Below are 15,633 nucleotides of genomic sequence, written 5' to 3'. Positions count from 1 at the left end.
AACCGATATTGGGCATCAGACGGATGAGAGACAGACAGAGACGAAGAGATGGACGAAGAGAAAGAAGAAGGGATAAGTAATGGAAAGGACGAAATGATTGTATAACGATACAGTAACCGTGAACTATATAAGAAGAGACAACAAGCAGTTCACATCATCACCACCAACACTCGTTAATATGAAGTTTCAACTTACTATCCTTACTCTGGCTGTCATAGCCCTTGCAAACCCTCAGGCTCCTCCTGATCCAACACCAGCTCCCCCTGACCCAACACCTCCTTCAACCTCTGAGCAGCCTGCACCTCCTCCTGACCCCCCAGCTCCGGCACCTCCAGCTCCTCCTCCGGTCTCTCCCCCGGCTGATCCCCCGGCTGACCCTCCAGCTGAACCGTCTCAACCTCCTCCTCCTCCTCCGCCGCCGCCTCCTCCGTCTCAGCCTGCCCCGGTACCTCCTCCATCCGGACCAGCTCCTGTTCCTCCTCCAGCTACTCCCGCCCCAGCACCCCCTCCGGACCCAAGCCCTCCCCCGCCCCCGAGCTCAACCGCTGAACCTCCTCCTCCCGAGGGACCAATCTGCGAATGCGGCTACACTTACTGCTCCTCAGTCCTCAAGGGCATGGGTATGTCCACCACCACCCCAACGACCAAGACTAACGAGCCCAGACAACCCATGGAATGAGGCTCAACTCTCCGAGGCATACTGCAGCACGCCGAATGTGAAATGCGACGGCGAAACACCAACTAGCAGTATAGATAATGCTCTGTTCATCTGCCTATGCGATCAGCCTAGTCAAAAAGTCGGAAACCATCTTGAGTTTCTCTGCGGCTGCGATAAATGTCTTGTTGTCAAGCCTGACTACAGAGGAAGATGCAAGACTCCCCCATTAGCTGGATCCAAGGGCGGGAAGGGTAATAAGGTCAGAGGAACTAATCGACTGGGCTTCTGGATGTAGGTAATCGTGGAGGAAGTCGCTCATTTGGTGTTTTTGTTAGATCTAAATTGACCCATTGCTACTGAGTCTGTTCGATCATCAGTGTTTGCAATCGCTTCAAGACTTGATGAGACTGAGATACGAGCGTAGCGAGACAGAGCCCTCCGCTAGGAGCCCCCGGAGGGATCTCACATGCCTCCAAAGTCGAATGCTCCAGTGAATCAGACTTCACATCTGCATCAAAGTGACAAACTGCATGATCCAAACATCTGCCACGAATGCTGGCTTACACATCAAGTGGATCTCTCTCTCTTCCACGAGCATCCATCAGCGGTGCGTGCAAACCTCGAAGCCCACGCATCGGCCGCTCCGGGTACGTGACCCCGGCCCGCCCCACACAAAAGCCGGCGCTACACGGGGTTAAGTGCCGAGAATGGACGGCTAGGCCCGTTAGTCTGACGTCAGTAGCAGCAAGAGCCGGACGGAAGAGTTTGTCAATGTGCTCGAAACGGTAGAGAATTGGCCCGACTGCAAGGGTCCAAGCGTGGAGAAGGGAGACGTCTGCATGTGGTATAAAGGTGAGTGCGTCATCCAGTAGAGTTTGTTTCATCATAGCACTTCATCTCATAACTCATCTCATATACCCAACCACAAGCATATACTCTTTCACTCAACATACCCATCTCGACACACCTTTTACACCAGATACCCAATTCATACACAATGGCTCCCAAGGTTCTCGTCGTTCTCACCAGCCAGTCCAAGATGAACAATGGACACCCCACCGGCTGGTACCTGGTAAGCCGCTCACTCACCCACTCACCGCATCTCAATACTAACCTCACAAACAGCCCGAGTTCGCTCACCCATACTATGACCTCGTCAACAAGGGCGTCGAGATCACTGTCGCCTCTCCCGCCGGCGGCGAAGCTCCCCTCGACCAAGCCTCCGTCGAGATGTTCAAGGGCGACGAGGAGTCCGTAAAGTTCCTCAACGAGAAGAAGCAGATCTGGGAGCAGACCACCCCCCTCAAGGAGTTCCTCGGTAAGGCCTCCGAGTTCGACGCCATCTTCTACCCCGGCGGCCACGGCCCCATGTTCGACCTCGTCAACGACGAGACCTCCATCAAGCTCATCGAGGAGTTCTACAAGGCCGGCAAGCCCGTCGCCGCCGTGTGCCACGGCCCCATTGTCTTTGTCAACGTCAAGGTCGATGGCAAGCCTCTCCTCGAGGGCCGCGAGGCTACCGGTTTCAGCAACTCTGAGGAGGAGGCTGTCAAGCTGACCAGCGCCATGCCCGTCCTTCTCGAAGATGAGATCAAGCGTGTTGGTGGAAAGTACGTCAAGGCTGACGACTGGGCTGAGAAGCTGGCGGTTGATGGACAAGTTATCACTGGACAGAACCCTGCTTCTGCCCACGCTGTTGGAAAGGCCATTCTCAAGGCCATTGGCGCTTAGATAGATCATGATACCACATTAATGCAATGAGATAATGTCCAAAGTTGGCAAATTGTACCCTGTTGTTCCCTCCGGGGGCTCCTAGCGGAGGGCTCTTCCTCGCTGCGCTCGCGACTTCAGTGACATTGTAAATAAGATGATTTTGAAGATCACATGTCAATTACTATGCTGAACTCATCTCAGTGAATACGCCCTTCTCACTGCCTACACACCTCTTCATATTGAACTAGAGTGTACATACACAATACTCATAAGAGACAAATGCGTGATAAGTGACTGTCATTACATTACTACTAATCTTTCTTAAAAACCTTCTCAAACCCAGTCAAAGTGAACCTATAATGCACCTTGTTCTCCTTCACTCGCTCAACAGCCTCAGCACATCCCTTCTCCGAGATATCAATAGTCTCAACCCAAGCAACAATGTTCTTCTCGGCAGCCAACTTGAGCATAGCATCCATCTCCTGGTGGTTACCGAGATGGCTTCCCGTGATCTTGCCAGCATTGCCAGCAAATGTACCGGCAGTCATCTGAGGAAGCGGCTCGTCAGGAATACCGACGTTATGAAACTCTCCTCCAATGTTGAGCGTGGACATGTACGCGCTCATGTCGAACTTGTGCGTCATGTCGGCGCAGTTGAGGATAAAGTCAAAGGTGAACTTGTACTTGTCGGCCCAGTTCTCATCGGTTGTGACGATAACTTCCTTTGCGCCGAGTTTCTTTGCATCCTCCACCTTTGAGGGGGAATGTGTCATGGCGTAGACTTCAGCGCCGAGTGCCTTTGCCCATTGAATGCCCATGTGTCCAAGGCCGCCGATACCAACGATCGCAACAGTCTTTCCAGGGCCGACGTTTGCTCTCACGAGGGGCGAGTAAGTGGTGATACCCGCGCACAGAAGAGGAGCAACCTGCTCAGACTTGAGAGCGTCGGGAATCTTGAATGTGAAGTACTCGTGAGCACGGATATGCGATGCAAAACCGCCATGAGCAACACTTCCATCCGGATAAGTGCAGTTATACGTGTCTACCATATCAGGACAGTAGTTTTCGTTCTTGTTCTTGCAGAGCTTGCACTCCAAACACGAAGCGACTTGAGCACCGACGCCAACACGGTCCCCGACCTTGATGTCCTTGACGTTGTCGCCTACGCGGACAGCCTTGCCGACGACTTCATGGCCGACGCAGAGAGGGCCTTCAAACTCGCCCCAGCCGCCTGTGACGGTGTGCACGTCTGAGCCGCAGACGCCGCAGGCTTCAATCTCCACGTCGATATCGCGATCGCCCCAGGTCTTGGGCTTGAGGGTTTGTTTTTGGAACTTGTTCCATGATTTGGGGCTGTCGACGCAGAAGCCTTCAAAAGTATCGGGGTAGCCCATGATGAGAAATGGTAATTAATAAATGATTGATCTGTCTATCAGGGTTCTCTATTCAAAGTATTTATATCCTCTCACTCTTCTCTCCCCTCCGCCTTCTCTGTTGTCTGTTCTGAACTTTCTTAATGACGTCTTGAGTTGAATGTCTATGACGCTCCGCGATAAAAGCTCCGGCGAGATATTTGCATTGACAGCATCATTTGTTCTCCATTTGCACTCAATCGGGTAAGCTTCTCGAAATCTAGTCAGATCGGGATGCATTCTGAGTGCAAGTTGGAGATAAGTGGCCGTATTAAAACCGTGGGTCAAATGACGTAGACGACGATTGGCGAGATTACGTTGCAACGAGATTGAGTAGTATTCGGGGGCCTACGTGATAATTCCGATTAAACTGATAATGCATACTCTTCGATGAGAGGATAAATCGACTCGTACAGGCTGCATCTCTGATCCAGCACTGATTGGTCGATGATTGAAGGTCCTGATGTCTGTGTCTGCCCGACATCTCCCAGGTTTGCAACATATCTCGATCCAACGGGCCAGCCTGGTCCAGCTTGCGGGTTTCTGACAAATCTCCCCACAACTCCTCGAAGATACTCCGCAAATGTGTAGAGTTGTGGTGACATCGTGTCAAAGGTTGGTGTATTGAACAGCAGAAGGACGTCTGAGCCGTGGAATTTGCCTAGCCAGGAGTATTTGTCGTCTAAAAGACTTGTGACCGAGGCATTGAAGTAGAATCGCCATGTTGGATTGACCGAGGCTGAAATGTTGGCGAGAATAGCTTGGGGCTGGGCGTGTTAGCTGTGAAGTCGGAAGCATGTGAACTTACACATTGCCAGACAAAGTCTGTATAGATTGCGGCAGCAACATCAAAGTCGGTCTTGAGGCTGGGGTCGTCATAAGCCTTGAGAATTGTTTTCTGTTGGCTTTTGCTGACCAGTGGCTCAGAAAGATATGCCCCTAAGAATGTCTCGAGTGAGATATTTCTGTTGATCAGTCCTCGGCCCTCTTCCGCAATTGTTCCCATAAGCACAGGAATTATTGCAACATCGCCATCTCTCCATCTCTCCGCTCTGTCACTCAGAATTGTCACATTATCAGTGATCGGCAAGAATGCACTCCCAGCCGTGCCCATAGCCTTGACCAGATCGTCTCCTGGCACCTCTCGCATACACTGCAGCTGATCTGGTCCCTGGCAGCCAACAACAGTTGTCAGGTTATCCCAGTACGAAGTATCGTGATGACTGGCAGTGCTTCCGAGGTACCCAACAGACATTTGACCAGAAAACATCATTGCGGCGCGGAATGGGGGAGATGTGTATCTGTTGACGTGTATATCGACGGACATGGCACCTGCAGATTCACCCCAGATGGTGACTTTGTCTGGGTCGCCACCAAAGGCGCGAGCGTTTCTCTGAACCCATTCGATAGCGAGTTGCTGATCATGGATACCGAGGTTGATCTCTGAAGCTGGTATATCTGGGGAGTTTGGGAACCCAAAGACTGTCTCGTCAGCAGGCTCAAAAGCTGATGGTTCACTTACCATTTGTTCTGTAATTAAAGGTAAAGACGACGATGTCTTCATACGCCGCGAAACCACTCAGATCGACTTCTCCGTTGCCTTGCTGCCATCCACCGCCGCTGATGAACAAGAGCACAGCCCTTGAAGGGTGGGGGTCTGCTGGAGCGAAAGCGTTGATGTAGAGACAGTCTTCACTCTCACGGGATGCTGTGTTGAACAGTCCTTTGAGCAGATCAATCTCCGGAGTGAGTTCTACAAGGTTAGCTTTGCTCATTGGAAGTAGGCTGTACTCACCACTTTGGACGAAGAGCTGCCTGCATGAAGGACCAAACCTGGTCGCATTCAAGGGCTTCGTCCATGGTTCAGGCTTCTTAGCCCGGGTGAAACGCTGCGTTCTCGCAGCATAAGGAATACCGAGAAACTTGTTCACAGGCGAAGCAGCTGGGAGAGTTGTAGTGAGACCAAAGACTGGGCCTGAGTCGAGTGTGACTGTTGGAGTTTCAGCCCCGACGTAGATTGGGAGCAAGAGTCGTGACAATGTGAGAGGCTTCATGATTGCCGCATGATGGCAGAAATGAATTCGCTATACCTGCTGGGAATGCCATTTAAATATCCGATAGATTATGCTTGGGTGGAGGGTTGTTGAATGAGATGCACATCGACGGTGCAGCCGTATTGCTCGGGTTCATGGTTGTCGACACGGAATACGACGAATGCGAGATCGCCCACTAGTCAGCGCCATGCACCCCGATGATCAATTCAACATGAGCAGAGTCCGAAACCTCGTGCATCAGCTCGCAAATGAATGCATCATCTGGGCTCCAACGATGCATTGGAGCACAAACAGGGGACGTGCGAATCATTGAATTGCCAATCAATTACTTCAATCAAATACAATCATCCCCAACTCAACTCGCCCTCCTTTCACCCTTCGCCGCCTCCAAAGATCTCTGCTTCTTCTCATCATTCGTATCCTTCGCAAAAGTAGAAACATGCTCAGGCACTTCGACCTTGTTGTATGGACCAGGAATCGGCTCCCCGATCGTCTGATACACAGGCAACACACCCGTCCACGTCGAATTCACCAGACTCTCATTCTCTAAATCACTCTTATCGTCCGTCGTCGATCCCGCACTGATCTTGGCACTTGCCGAAGTGATCTTGACTTTGAGAATATTCGTACTCTGCATCTCCGACGCCAGCGGAGGTTGTCGTGTATGGTTCCAACGATCAGCCACAACACTATTGCTGATAAGTTCCATCGCATACAACTTTTCTTCATCTGACTTGACAGTAGTCGCGTATCCATAAAGAACAGCTGACCGGTAATTGTAATTGTGCGAATACGTCGCCAGGGTCAAGACAAGTCCGTCAACGTGCGATGCAGCAACACAAACCGGCATTCCCTGAATCTCTTCTCCATCGACTGTAGATGTCTGAGCCAAGTTCATGATCCTCGATGATACATATCCGTGAAGATACAGTTCCAGAGGATCCCGCAGGCTTGAACTTGGACGATCAAACGATCCCAGCTGTCCTATCATCGGCAGAACAACCGGAAATGGCTGGGATGGTGTATTAAATGATATATGAAGGATCGGACATGTATTGACGATGCTATGAACAGTCTCGAGGTCATAAACCCCGTGGACTTTGTACCGTTTGATGGTATTTGTCGGGTCTTTTGGGTACTGAAGATTATGACGGCCCATTTTGTTTGCTACTGTTGATTACAATTCCTACAATGCGATAGGACACGCTACCTTATATAGCCATCTGTATCTATTCACAGGCTAGAACTGCCCTGAAAGGTAATTATTCGCGTGATAAGACAACCTCTCTAGCTCTAGCTGCAGGACGATGGTCTCGGACCGGAAAAACTCTACAACCCCACCTCCACATCTTGATCGTGGCCACCTCTCCATCATCAAGATACCCCGCGACATCAAAGTCGCATCAAATCACCATGGTTCTTCAAGATCTCGGCCGTCGCATCAACGCGGCGGTCACAAACCTGACCCGAGAGCAAAATCTCGATGAAAAGGTGCGTCGCCTGCTCCCTCCGTCTTCCCCGCTAACAGCCTAGGCCTTCGATGGCATGCTCAAGGAGATTTGCGCCGCTCTCCTCGAAGCAGACGTCAATGTACGACTCGTCGGCCAACTACGGAAATCCATCAAATCCACTGTCAACTTCAAAGAACTCCCCCCCGCCGTAAACAAGAAACGCCTCATCCAAAAAGCCGTCTTCGATGAACTCGTCAAACTCGTCGATCCTCACGCCGAACCGTTCCGACCGAAGAAGGGAAAGAGCAATGTCATCATGTTCGTTGGTCTCCAGGGTGCAGGAAAGACGACAACATGTACAAAGCTCGCGCGGCATTATCAGTCCAGGGGTTTCAAGGCGTGTCTGGTTTGTGCCGATACGTTCAGAGCTGGTGCTTTTGATCAGTTGAAGCAGAATGCCACAAAAGCCAAGATCCCCTACTATGGTTCCCTCACAGAAACGGATCCCGCTGAAGTTGCGAGGGCTGGTGTTGACCAATTCAAGAAGGAGAGGTTCGAGGTCATCATTGTTGATACATCAGGTCGCCACCGACAAGAGTCTGCTCTTTTCCAGGAGATGGTGGATATCCAAGAAGCCATCAAACCCGACGAGACTATCATGGTTCTTGACGCTTCGATCGGTCAACAAGCGGAGTCACAAGCCAAGGCTTTCAAGGAGGCGGCTGATTTCGGAGCCATCATCATCACAAAGACGGACGGCCACGCACATGGTGGTGGTGCCATTTCTGCAGTCGCTGCGACACATACCCCTATTGTCTTTATCGGTACCGGTGAACACATGCTCGATTTTGAAAAGTTTGCCCCTCAACAATTCGTGCAGAAGCTTCTCGGTATGGGAGACATGGCTGGATTGATGGAGCATGTGCAGAGCCTGAACCTCAACCAGAAGGACACCATCAAGCACATCCAGGAGGGTATCTTTACGGTGCGCGACCTGCGGGACCAACTCTCCAACATTATGAAGATGGGCCCCCTCTCAAAAATGGCCGGCATGATCCCCGGCATGAGCAACATGATGCAGGGTATGGACGACGAAGAAGGCGGCGCCAAACTCAAGCGAATGATCTACATCTGCGATTCAATGACGGACAAGGAACTCGACTCGGACGGCAAGATCCTCATCGAACAACCCACCCGAATGACACGAATCGCACGCGGATCCGGCACATCAGTACGCGAAGTCGAGGACCTCCTGACCCAGCAACGAATGATGGCAGGCATGGCAAAGAAGATGGGAGGAAACATGAAGAACATGCAGCGAGCGCAACAAGCTATGGGAGGAGGCAACAAGGCACAACAACTAGCGGCCATGCAAAAGAGGTTACAGAGTATGGGAGGCGCAGGCGGTGCAGGAGGCATGCCCGATATGGGTAGCTTGATGAAGATGCTTGGCGGAGGAGGTGGAGGCATGCCTGGTGGTATGGATATGCAGGCCATGATGAGGCAGATGGGTATGGGTGGTGGCGGCATGCCTGGGATGCCGCCTGGAGGTGGAAGAGGTAGAAGGTGAGCACGCGTTGAATGGAATACGAATGTCTCAGTCACTTTTGTCCCACCAGCATACGCATGTCTTGAATTGAAGATACCCTGACCTCAGGGCAAACTCCTGACTTGACCGACGTCTCGATGAACAGTCTCGATGATGATGGAGATCCCTCCGGGGGCTCCTAGCGGAGGGCTCTCTCTCGCTCCGCTCGTGTTTGATCATGCAGCTCTCGATAGGATGCCATGTATCGGCTGTGGCAATAATTTCATATGATAAATACCCTTTGTCCTGACATCACTGAGCACACCATATGTCTTCCAACATGAAGTACAACATATGGTTCGTCGCCGCAGCGGCGGAGCTTCTCACAGTCAAACTCGAAAGTCGCTCTCAGTCTCAACTGTCAAGCCGGTGGAATACAGCAGACTTCCCATGGTACGGAAGAGTCTGTAGGAACACCACCTCAAGAAGTATAAGTCATCCCTTGACAACCTAGCTAACAATTTAACAACCTCCTCGTCGATAACGGCTTGTCATACCCAAGAAAGGATGTTCGACATGCGGCGATCACGCTTCTCTTGGTCCTACAGAGTCCGAGACTTGTTCTGACAAGCCGGTATAAGTACGATACTGCTGGTGATGCACAACCGCACGCGAAACCTTTATCGATGGAGGGCAAGATTGTGACGGGGACGGTAACGATTGGACGTCTCAGTGTAGAGAACCAGCTTTCTTCCTTGGCGGTGACTTTCCAGAGGAACTGAGTAAAGACCCAATGGGTTTCAAAATCGACAGCATCTTGGTCTGTGTTCAGTGCTCTCAAGACTTTCACCCCGACGTTGTGGAACCTCGTCAAGCCGACGCAGCTTCATCCTGTTTTCTCGCTTTTCTCAGCTCTGGGAATAACGGTATGGGCGAGATACACTCGTGGAATCGACACTTCCAAATATGTGGCGAATTGAATAAACTCTCCTTCAACGAGACTGTTGTTTCTTGGGCGGTAGCTGGTATATCGACAACCCTCGACAAACTCGGTGCATGGGAGGCCCTTGTGATGTAGTCGAGAAGCTTGAACCAGAACTAACATTCACTGCTGGATCTGGCGACAGGCTCCAAAGGATGCTTTCAGCCTCGGAGGGCACAATTCCAATACATGTTCATTTTGGTGGCACTTGATGAGGATAGATGTGAATTGTCATAAATTTTGAAGATTGCGATGAGCTTGAGACATGCTCTGTCCTAGTTCCACGACTGTCATACCCTCCTCTGATCATATCGGACAACTGCCTGACACAGAACCTCTGCTCCAATTGCGCACTCTTCAGGAGATGAGTACTCTTCTGGGTTATGACTGACTCCCCCTTTGCATGGGATAAAGATCATGGTCGTAGGACAATGTTTGTTTGTGTAGACACTGTCGTGACCGGCGCCGCTAGATATGTCAATAGCAGCATCTTTTCCAAGGATAGACTCGGCAGATTCTCTGACTGCCTGAATACAATCCGGATGGAACTTTGTCGCAGTTGAGATTGTGTCGGTTCGCCATTTGAGAGACAGTGGTAAGGCAGGAGTTGATCCGGCCAGTAATCCGTCTACGTCTGTTCCCTGGGCCAGCAGATCAAAGTCGCGGCGCAGCTCCTCCTCAAGCTTCTCGACTGTCTCATCTGATGGAGAGCGAATGTCAAGAGTGAAGCTGACGTGACCGGGGATGGTGTTGGTGCTCCCAGGAGTGAGGTTCAGAATGCCAGTCGATGCAAGAGCCTTGTGCTTTGTCGCCAGTCGGTGAGAGTGGGTGATCAATCGTGCAGCGAGTAAGAGAGCATCGGCTCGGTCGGAGAATGGGGTTGAGCCAGTGTGGGCATCTAACCGGTTAGCCATGTTCATCTGAGTCCTGTTCACATACCTCGCCCAGTGATGTCGATAGTGAACCACTTGTAAGCCTGAACACCTTGTACGACCCCAATATTCTTTCCAGCACTCTCGAGAATCGGTCCCTGTTCGATGTGAAGTTCGAAATGCGCCCCGATTGGCATGGCCTTGTAGCTTGCGGGTGTGTCACCGAGATACCCAATTCTCTTCAGTTCAGATTTGACTGTTGCGTTACCGGATACCTCCTTCAAGTTGTGAGCCCTCTCTTCCGAGGTCGCTTCAGCCCACACACCAGAAGCCATCATGCTGATGGGGAACCGTGCGCCCTCCTCACTACATGGTCAGAATTGTCGACTCTGGGCTGATGACTTACTTTGTCCAATTGACTACACCGACAGGGTACTCTGTCTCAACATCGTGGTCTTGAAGAATCTTGAGCATCTCGATTCCCGCTTGGACGCCGAGGATACCATCGTATCGACCGCCAGTGGGCTGGGTGTCCAGATGACTTCCAGCCACAGTGGGAGGACCATCTTTACGGCCAGGTCGAATTGCAAAGATGTTTCCAATGGAATCAATGGTCACTTTACATCCAAGAGACTTTGTAGTTTCAACAAACCAATCTCGGACTGTTTTGTCTGAATCCGAAAGTGCCAGCCGTGACATTCCGGTGTCGGTCGGGTTGCTATTCTGTTAGCTTGACCTGACAAGGACCGCGAGACTCACTCTCCCCATTTGAGCCCAGTACCCCATTTGCAGGTGTCATGAAGAGTGTCCATCAATCGGGATTGATCAACTTTCAGCTTCTTCAAATCTGTAGCCGTCATATCTCGAGTCGAGATGTAACGACGGAATGATACATGGGGCCGGAGCGGGCGCAGGCCGTGTCGAAGCATCGTGTGAGCGGACATTTTAGGATGCTGCGGAAGTTTAGCAGAACACAATTCTCAACGAATATTTATCCTCTGATGTTCTCAGGATGATGTAGAAGTTTAGCAAAACACAGTTGTCAACGAAATATTATCCTCCGATGTTCTCAGAAGGTGTTTAATCGTGAGTGATGTAACGCCTTCTTACAACCAACCCCGCTTCCTGAATATTTTATCCTCTGATGTTCTCAGAAGTTGTTCAGTCGTGAGTGATGTAACGCCTTCTTACAACCAGCCCCGCTTCCTGAATAGGCAATCTGTCAGGATAAGGGAAGTCAATTGGACATACATAAATAAAGATCGAACATCAGATAACTTGGTGAACCCTCTGCATAGTCTCCCTTCCAGCTCGGGCAACTTGGTCAACCCGAAGTCGAAAGTCTGGATCTTGCTCGCTTTCCCGAGCGACGTTCTCACTCCGCACAAGGTCAAACCGTTCCTCAACAACGCGCAGATACTCCATGGTCGCTTCCTGTATCTTCGCCTGAGTGGCCTCTGAATTGGCCCGGAAACTGTCTTTGAGGCTTCTCATGAGCTTGGTGAACAAGTCTTCATCGCTCAAAGCCCCTCTGATGATTGCCTTTCGACGAGCATCACTTCCCTGGCCTGGGAGGGTTAGCTGCATCAGTAGACGATGTGTAAACGTACCAAACTCGGCATTGCACCTATTGTAAAATGGTTCCATCGCTTTTCCGAAAATTGAACTTCGAAGGCCAGAAAGCGACTCGATGCGGAGGATCCTGGCCTGTTAGCGACGTCGATGAGGCACAAGTAACTCACTTGAGGTTGTTCTCGAAGTCATCATTGACCTTCTCGATAGCAGCCAGGAATATACTCTGACGGTTTTCAAGAGCTTGAGTCAAAGAATCGACAGAATCATGCTCTTCTACTCATGTCAGCATGCCCAGTCAATGGTACAAGGTCTTACCAAGTTTCTCAATAGCCATGTCCGCGAATTCGTCGGCATTCTCAAGCATACTCGACTGTCGCTCCTGTAGAGATCCACACATTTCCTCCCAAGGCCCTCCAAGATCGCTAACCATCTCATCCATAGCCTCCTCGTTCCAATTTCGTGATCCGATTTTAGGTGTGCAATAGTCCCCAAAGTTTCGACAAAATGCAGAATAAGAACCTATTCTTTAGTGCTGAACCTTTGGGACATTGCCAACTTACTGTGATGCCACTGAATGTGTTAGCTTGGTCAAACAATACGTGAGAACGTACCCCTGCCCAATCTTGGCTTGCATTTTTGGCTGACCGGCTCCATGAAGAGACATGACGATCTAAAGGTCAGTATAATTCTGACCGAACCGAGGTACTCACTGTTGTAAACGTATTCTGTAAAGTCTTCGTTGTATCCTCTTGCTAGGCGACTAAAAGCGCGCGATGCAAAGTCCTATAAACGTCAGTCGGAACACAACCTTGATAATCTCATACCTTCCTCAGACGACGCTCAACACTGTCGAGAGTTTGGCAGAGTGCCTCGCGACGTTCTTCACTCGCTGTGCGGGCTCCAGATTGGACCCATAGCTCGATGTCAGCAAGCAACGCAGGGATCTGGTCCTTCATGTACTGTGTGGCAATTCGTCGTTGACTGTTTGCGACAATCGAGATGCAGTGTTTTCGGACTTGCAAAATGCCACTCAGGTCGAGATATCGTTTGGCCTCAGACTTCCTTGCAGTTCTGTTTTGCCAGTAGATCGTGTTACTCACGCAAAAGACTCTAGCATCTGTAACTCTGCCGGCGTAGGTGTTTGTGAGCGAGTCAATGATGATCCGGTTGCGGGTTGTGATCAGATATTCCTTGAGTCTGCAAATGTCAGCCAGAGCTTGTTACCTTTGGCCAACTTACTCAAAGTCGTAGTTCTGTTTGCGGATGCTAAAATTGTCAGCAGTTACCAGCGACAGTTGAGAACATACCTTGCTTGTCGTTGATCTTCCCAGCATTCCGCAAGTTCCTGTCTTTCTTGTTCGGATAGGTCACTTGCCCCATAATCCTCGATCTCTGCCTGCAACTCTTCGATTTCCTTGTTTGCCGTTTCGATATTCTCCAGCAGCTGCTCAATATGTCTTGCACTTCTGCCGGGCCAATCTCGAATTGACTCTTCAGGGTCAATGTCCTGCATGGTCAGCGAGGTTCACACATGCTCACCACCACTCACATCAGAACGAGTACAGACTATGCCGACATTCGACAGGCGAGCACGGTCGGCCAAGTCAAAAACTTGATGAACACCTTCGTCAGTGGCTGCGCGTCCAATGTTGCAGATTGCGAAGATCTCATTGCACTCCAGGAGATAACGTTCAGTGATGATTCTTCTGGCAGAGTTGAGATCTCGAAGGCCGGGTAGATCTACAAGAATCAAGCCTCGGCTGAGGATGTGCGCGCTCAGAGAGACCCTTTCTTGTTAGTCGGGTCAATTCTGGGGACGCAACTTACTTGATGCTTCGAATGTAAGGCCACGTTGCTGGCATGTCTCTTGATGCCGGCTCAGAAGAGAGTTCCATCAACGTGTTGGAACAAGCCTGCGGCGAGAGACCTGTATGACAAGTTCTCAGAGGCGAAGGCATTGCATCAGCTGCCCAACGTGTGAGTCTATCGAGCACATCATCATACGATTCACGAATCAGGAATGCTTTGTCAGTCAGTCGACCGCGAAACATGGCTCGAAACGTGTCCTTGGCCACTCTGGCATTCGCTTCCATGTCTTGACGCTCAGCGGCATCAGTGATCTCATCCCGATGAAGCTCAAAGGTGCGATAAACTTGAAGGAGTCTGCCGAGTTGATCTTGAAGTTCCTCGATCGAGAACAAATTGACTCGAATGTCAAGCGTGTCACGATTGTGATAATGGTACTCCGTCACAACACATGTGCAGGCTTCTCCATTGTTGCTCTGAGATGTAAGCATGGTCCGAAACTTGGGCAGTTACTTACAGTCCTTGCAAGCCCTTTTGTATCGAGGAGCGAATTGAGCAGACTACTCTTGCCTATAACTGTCAGCGGCGCAATCACGTACAATAGCGACTTACCAACACCAGAGTCGCCTACGAACCCGACGGTACGGGTTGCTGGGTACTCGAACGCGGAAAGTCTGCCAGCATCTTCATGGAGCTTTCGCATTGTTGACTCGTGCGCTTCGTGGATATTCGAGCTTCCCAGCACAGATTGAATGTTAGACATCAGCTGCTTGGCATCTCGGAAAGCTCCTTGGAACTCGGGGGAATGGAACGCATCATCAGGGAGTTCTTCATCAGCAACGTCATGCTGCTCAACAGCCCCGGTACTTGAACGCCGTCTTCGGGGCGTGCCGTTTCTGGAACGCCTCGGTTCCGGGGAGAGAGTTGCGCGTCCTGCGCCTTGTTAGCGGGACCCAAATGATCAATTCATGAGTACCATTTGTGTCAGATAGCCGAATGTTGCCGATGGCAGACGTGAGCCCATGAGACTCTCCCCTGGCCCTGCCAGAAGGGGGAGTTATGGAAACGGAAGGAGTGCGTTGCCTGTTAATTGGGGAAGCTGGACTTGAGCTTGTTTCCATGATACCCTCACTTGAGGGAAGTGGCGTGTCAGCATCAATCGAAGGCATATTGAAGGTTCAGGTTGTAAAGGTATGAGAATGAGATAATTGTCGTACGAATTCGAATTGAGGGGTTTATTACTGTCTGTGGTTTAAATAAGCAGCTGAGAGATCCTGAAGCTGTTGGTTGACCCTTGTCAACTTCCTGCTTCGGCGGTTAGATGCGACCACCCCGGCCTCGCACCAATTATGGCATTCACTTTGTATCTATTTGTATCAGCTGAGATCCTGCTGCAGATCTGGTTTCAGGGTGTTGAAGTGCTTGGGAATCAGTGGTCATAACCTTACCACGACTTATGTTCATTGTATTGAGCCAGAGCATCATCACAAGTTTGGCGAGTTTGGTGAGTTTGGGTAAGTTTTATAAATTCTTAAAGCACAGATATTAATCTCGTGAGATGTAAGAGAATATCGTGCTCTTG

General features: G+C 50.6%; 8 protein-coding genes across 20 annotated transcripts; 3 read left to right on the top strand and 5 right to left on the bottom strand.

Moving 5' to 3' along the window:
- Nucleotides 1-178: 178 nt before the first annotated feature.
- FOIG_04775 (uncharacterized protein) lies at nt 179-953 on the top strand (the record flags this gene model as incomplete). Its single annotated transcript, XM_031203086.1, has 2 exons — nt 179-620; nt 664-953. The coding sequence occupies 2 exons, from the start codon at nt 179-181 to the stop codon at nt 951-953; spliced, it is 732 nt and encodes a 243-aa protein (XP_031066665.1).
- A 561-nt stretch (nt 954-1,514) lies between these two features.
- FOIG_04774 (uncharacterized protein) lies at nt 1,515-2,478 on the top strand. Its single transcript, XM_031203085.1, has 2 exons — nt 1,515-1,730; nt 1,784-2,478. The coding sequence occupies exons 1-2, from the start codon at nt 1,656-1,658 to the stop codon at nt 2,387-2,389; spliced, it is 681 nt and encodes a 226-aa protein (XP_031066664.1). The 5' UTR covers nt 1,515-1,655; the 3' UTR covers nt 2,390-2,478.
- Nucleotides 2,479-2,494: 16 nt separating this feature from the next.
- On the bottom strand, nt 2,495-3,773 carry FOIG_04773 (alcohol dehydrogenase (NADP+)). The gene has a single exon (XM_031203084.1). The coding sequence runs from the start codon at nt 3,763-3,765 to the stop codon at nt 2,683-2,685; it is 1,083 nt and encodes a 360-aa protein (XP_031066663.1). The 5' UTR covers nt 3,766-3,773; the 3' UTR covers nt 2,495-2,682.
- An 87-nt stretch (nt 3,774-3,860) lies between these two features.
- Nucleotides 3,861-9,240, top strand: FOIG_04770 (signal recognition particle protein). The gene is made up of 2 exons (XM_031203081.1): nt 3,861-7,328; nt 7,371-9,240. The coding sequence occupies exons 1-2, from the start codon at nt 7,251-7,253 to the stop codon at nt 8,856-8,858; spliced, it is 1,566 nt and encodes a 521-aa protein (XP_031066660.1). The 5' UTR covers nt 3,861-7,250; the 3' UTR covers nt 8,859-9,240.
- On the bottom strand, nt 4,049-5,922 carry FOIG_04772 (uncharacterized protein). The gene is made up of 4 exons (XM_031203083.1): nt 5,579-5,922; nt 5,306-5,536; nt 4,592-5,265; nt 4,049-4,550 (listed from the first exon to the last, which is right to left on the bottom strand). Exons 1-4 carry the CDS (start codon nt 5,835-5,837, stop codon nt 4,149-4,151), a joined length of 1,566 nt encoding a protein of 521 aa, XP_031066662.1. The 5' UTR covers nt 5,838-5,922; the 3' UTR covers nt 4,049-4,148.
- On the bottom strand, nt 6,099-7,081 carry FOIG_04771 (uncharacterized protein). Its single transcript, XM_031203082.1, has one exon. It carries the CDS (start codon nt 6,994-6,996, stop codon nt 6,193-6,195), a length of 804 nt encoding a protein of 267 aa, XP_031066661.1. The 5' UTR covers nt 6,997-7,081; the 3' UTR covers nt 6,099-6,192.
- A 727-nt stretch (nt 9,241-9,967) lies between the features above and the next one.
- FOIG_04769 (uncharacterized protein) lies at nt 9,968-11,658 on the bottom strand. Its single transcript, XM_031203080.1, has 4 exons — nt 11,430-11,658; nt 11,077-11,388; nt 10,738-11,036; nt 9,968-10,696 (listed from the first exon to the last, which is right to left on the bottom strand). The coding sequence occupies exons 1-4, from the start codon at nt 11,612-11,614 to the stop codon at nt 10,089-10,091; spliced, it is 1,404 nt and encodes a 467-aa protein (XP_031066659.1). The 5' UTR covers nt 11,615-11,658; the 3' UTR covers nt 9,968-10,088.
- Nucleotides 11,659-11,929: 271 nt separating this feature from the next.
- FOIG_04768 (uncharacterized protein) lies at nt 11,930-15,404 on the bottom strand (the record flags this gene model as incomplete). 13 transcript variants are annotated; one of them, XM_031203068.1, is made up of 13 exons in its annotated part: nt 11,930-12,515; nt 12,561-12,764; nt 12,806-12,815; nt 12,857-12,915; nt 12,956-13,028; nt 13,070-13,442; nt 13,485-13,511; nt 13,553-13,752; nt 13,795-14,032; nt 14,073-14,527; nt 14,569-14,621; nt 14,664-14,984; nt 15,028-15,404. In XM_031203068.1, 13 exons carry the CDS (start codon nt 15,218-15,220, stop codon nt 12,409-12,411), a joined length of 2,313 nt encoding a protein of 770 aa, XP_031066647.1. In that variant the 3' UTR covers nt 11,930-12,408. The 13 variants fall into 13 exon arrangements, with proteins under 13 accessions (XP_031066647.1, XP_031066656.1, XP_031066652.1 ...); XM_031203069.1 differs by having other exon boundaries at nt 11,930-12,518; nt 12,956-13,005; XM_031203078.1 differs by having other exon boundaries at nt 11,937-12,238; nt 12,281-12,518; nt 12,561-12,815.
- Nucleotides 15,405-15,633: the final 229 nt, after the last annotated feature.

This window comes from Fusarium odoratissimum (genome assembly GCF_000260195.1).
Source record: "Fusarium odoratissimum NRRL 54006 unplaced genomic scaffold supercont1.6, whole genome shotgun sequence".
Taxonomy (NCBI): domain Eukaryota; kingdom Fungi; phylum Ascomycota; class Sordariomycetes; order Hypocreales; family Nectriaceae; genus Fusarium; species Fusarium odoratissimum.
Note: the sequence above shows the minus strand (reverse complement) of the source record. Positions and strands in the feature narration are given on the sequence as shown.

Bases quoted from the DNA above. Each gene is read 5' to 3' on its own strand.
- FOIG_04774 (XM_031203085.1), top strand. From the start codon at position 1,656: ATGGCTCCCAAGGTTCTCGTCGTTCTCACCAGCCAGTCCAAGATGAAC. The intron at 1,731-1,783 runs GTAAGCCGCTCA...CCTCACAAACAG, and splicing joins ACCCCACCGGCTGGTACCTG to CCCGAGTTCGCTCACCCATA.
- FOIG_04773 (XM_031203084.1), bottom strand. From the start codon at position 3,765: ATGGGCTACCCCGATACTTTTGAAGGCTTCTGCGTCGACAGCCCCAAA.
- FOIG_04772 (XM_031203083.1), bottom strand. From the start codon at position 5,837: ATGAAGCCTCTCACATTGTCACGACTCTTGCTCCCAATCTACGTCGGG. The intron at 5,537-5,578 runs GTGAGTACAGCC...CTAACCTTGTAG, and splicing joins GCAGCTCTTCGTCCAAAGTG to AACTCACTCCGGAGATTGAT. The intron at 4,551-4,591 runs GTAAGTTCACAT...TAACACGCCCAG, and splicing joins CAGACTTTGTCTGGCAATGT to CCCCAAGCTATTCTCGCCAA.
- FOIG_04771 (XM_031203082.1), bottom strand. From the start codon at position 6,996: ATGGGCCGTCATAATCTTCAGTACCCAAAAGACCCGACAAATACCATC.
- FOIG_04770 (XM_031203081.1), top strand. From the start codon at position 7,251: ATGGTTCTTCAAGATCTCGGCCGTCGCATCAACGCGGCGGTCACAAAC. The intron at 7,329-7,370 runs GTGCGTCGCCTG...CTAACAGCCTAG, and splicing joins AGCAAAATCTCGATGAAAAG to GCCTTCGATGGCATGCTCAA.
- FOIG_04769 (XM_031203080.1), bottom strand. From the start codon at position 11,614: ATGTCCGCTCACACGATGCTTCGACACGGCCTGCGCCCGCTCCGGCCC. The intron at 11,037-11,076 runs GTAAGTCATCAG...CTGACCATGTAG, and splicing joins GGTGTAGTCAATTGGACAAA to TGAGGAGGGCGCACGGTTCC. The intron at 10,697-10,737 runs GTATGTGAACAG...CTAACCGGTTAG, and splicing joins TATCGACATCACTGGGCGAG to ATGCCCACACTGGCTCAACC.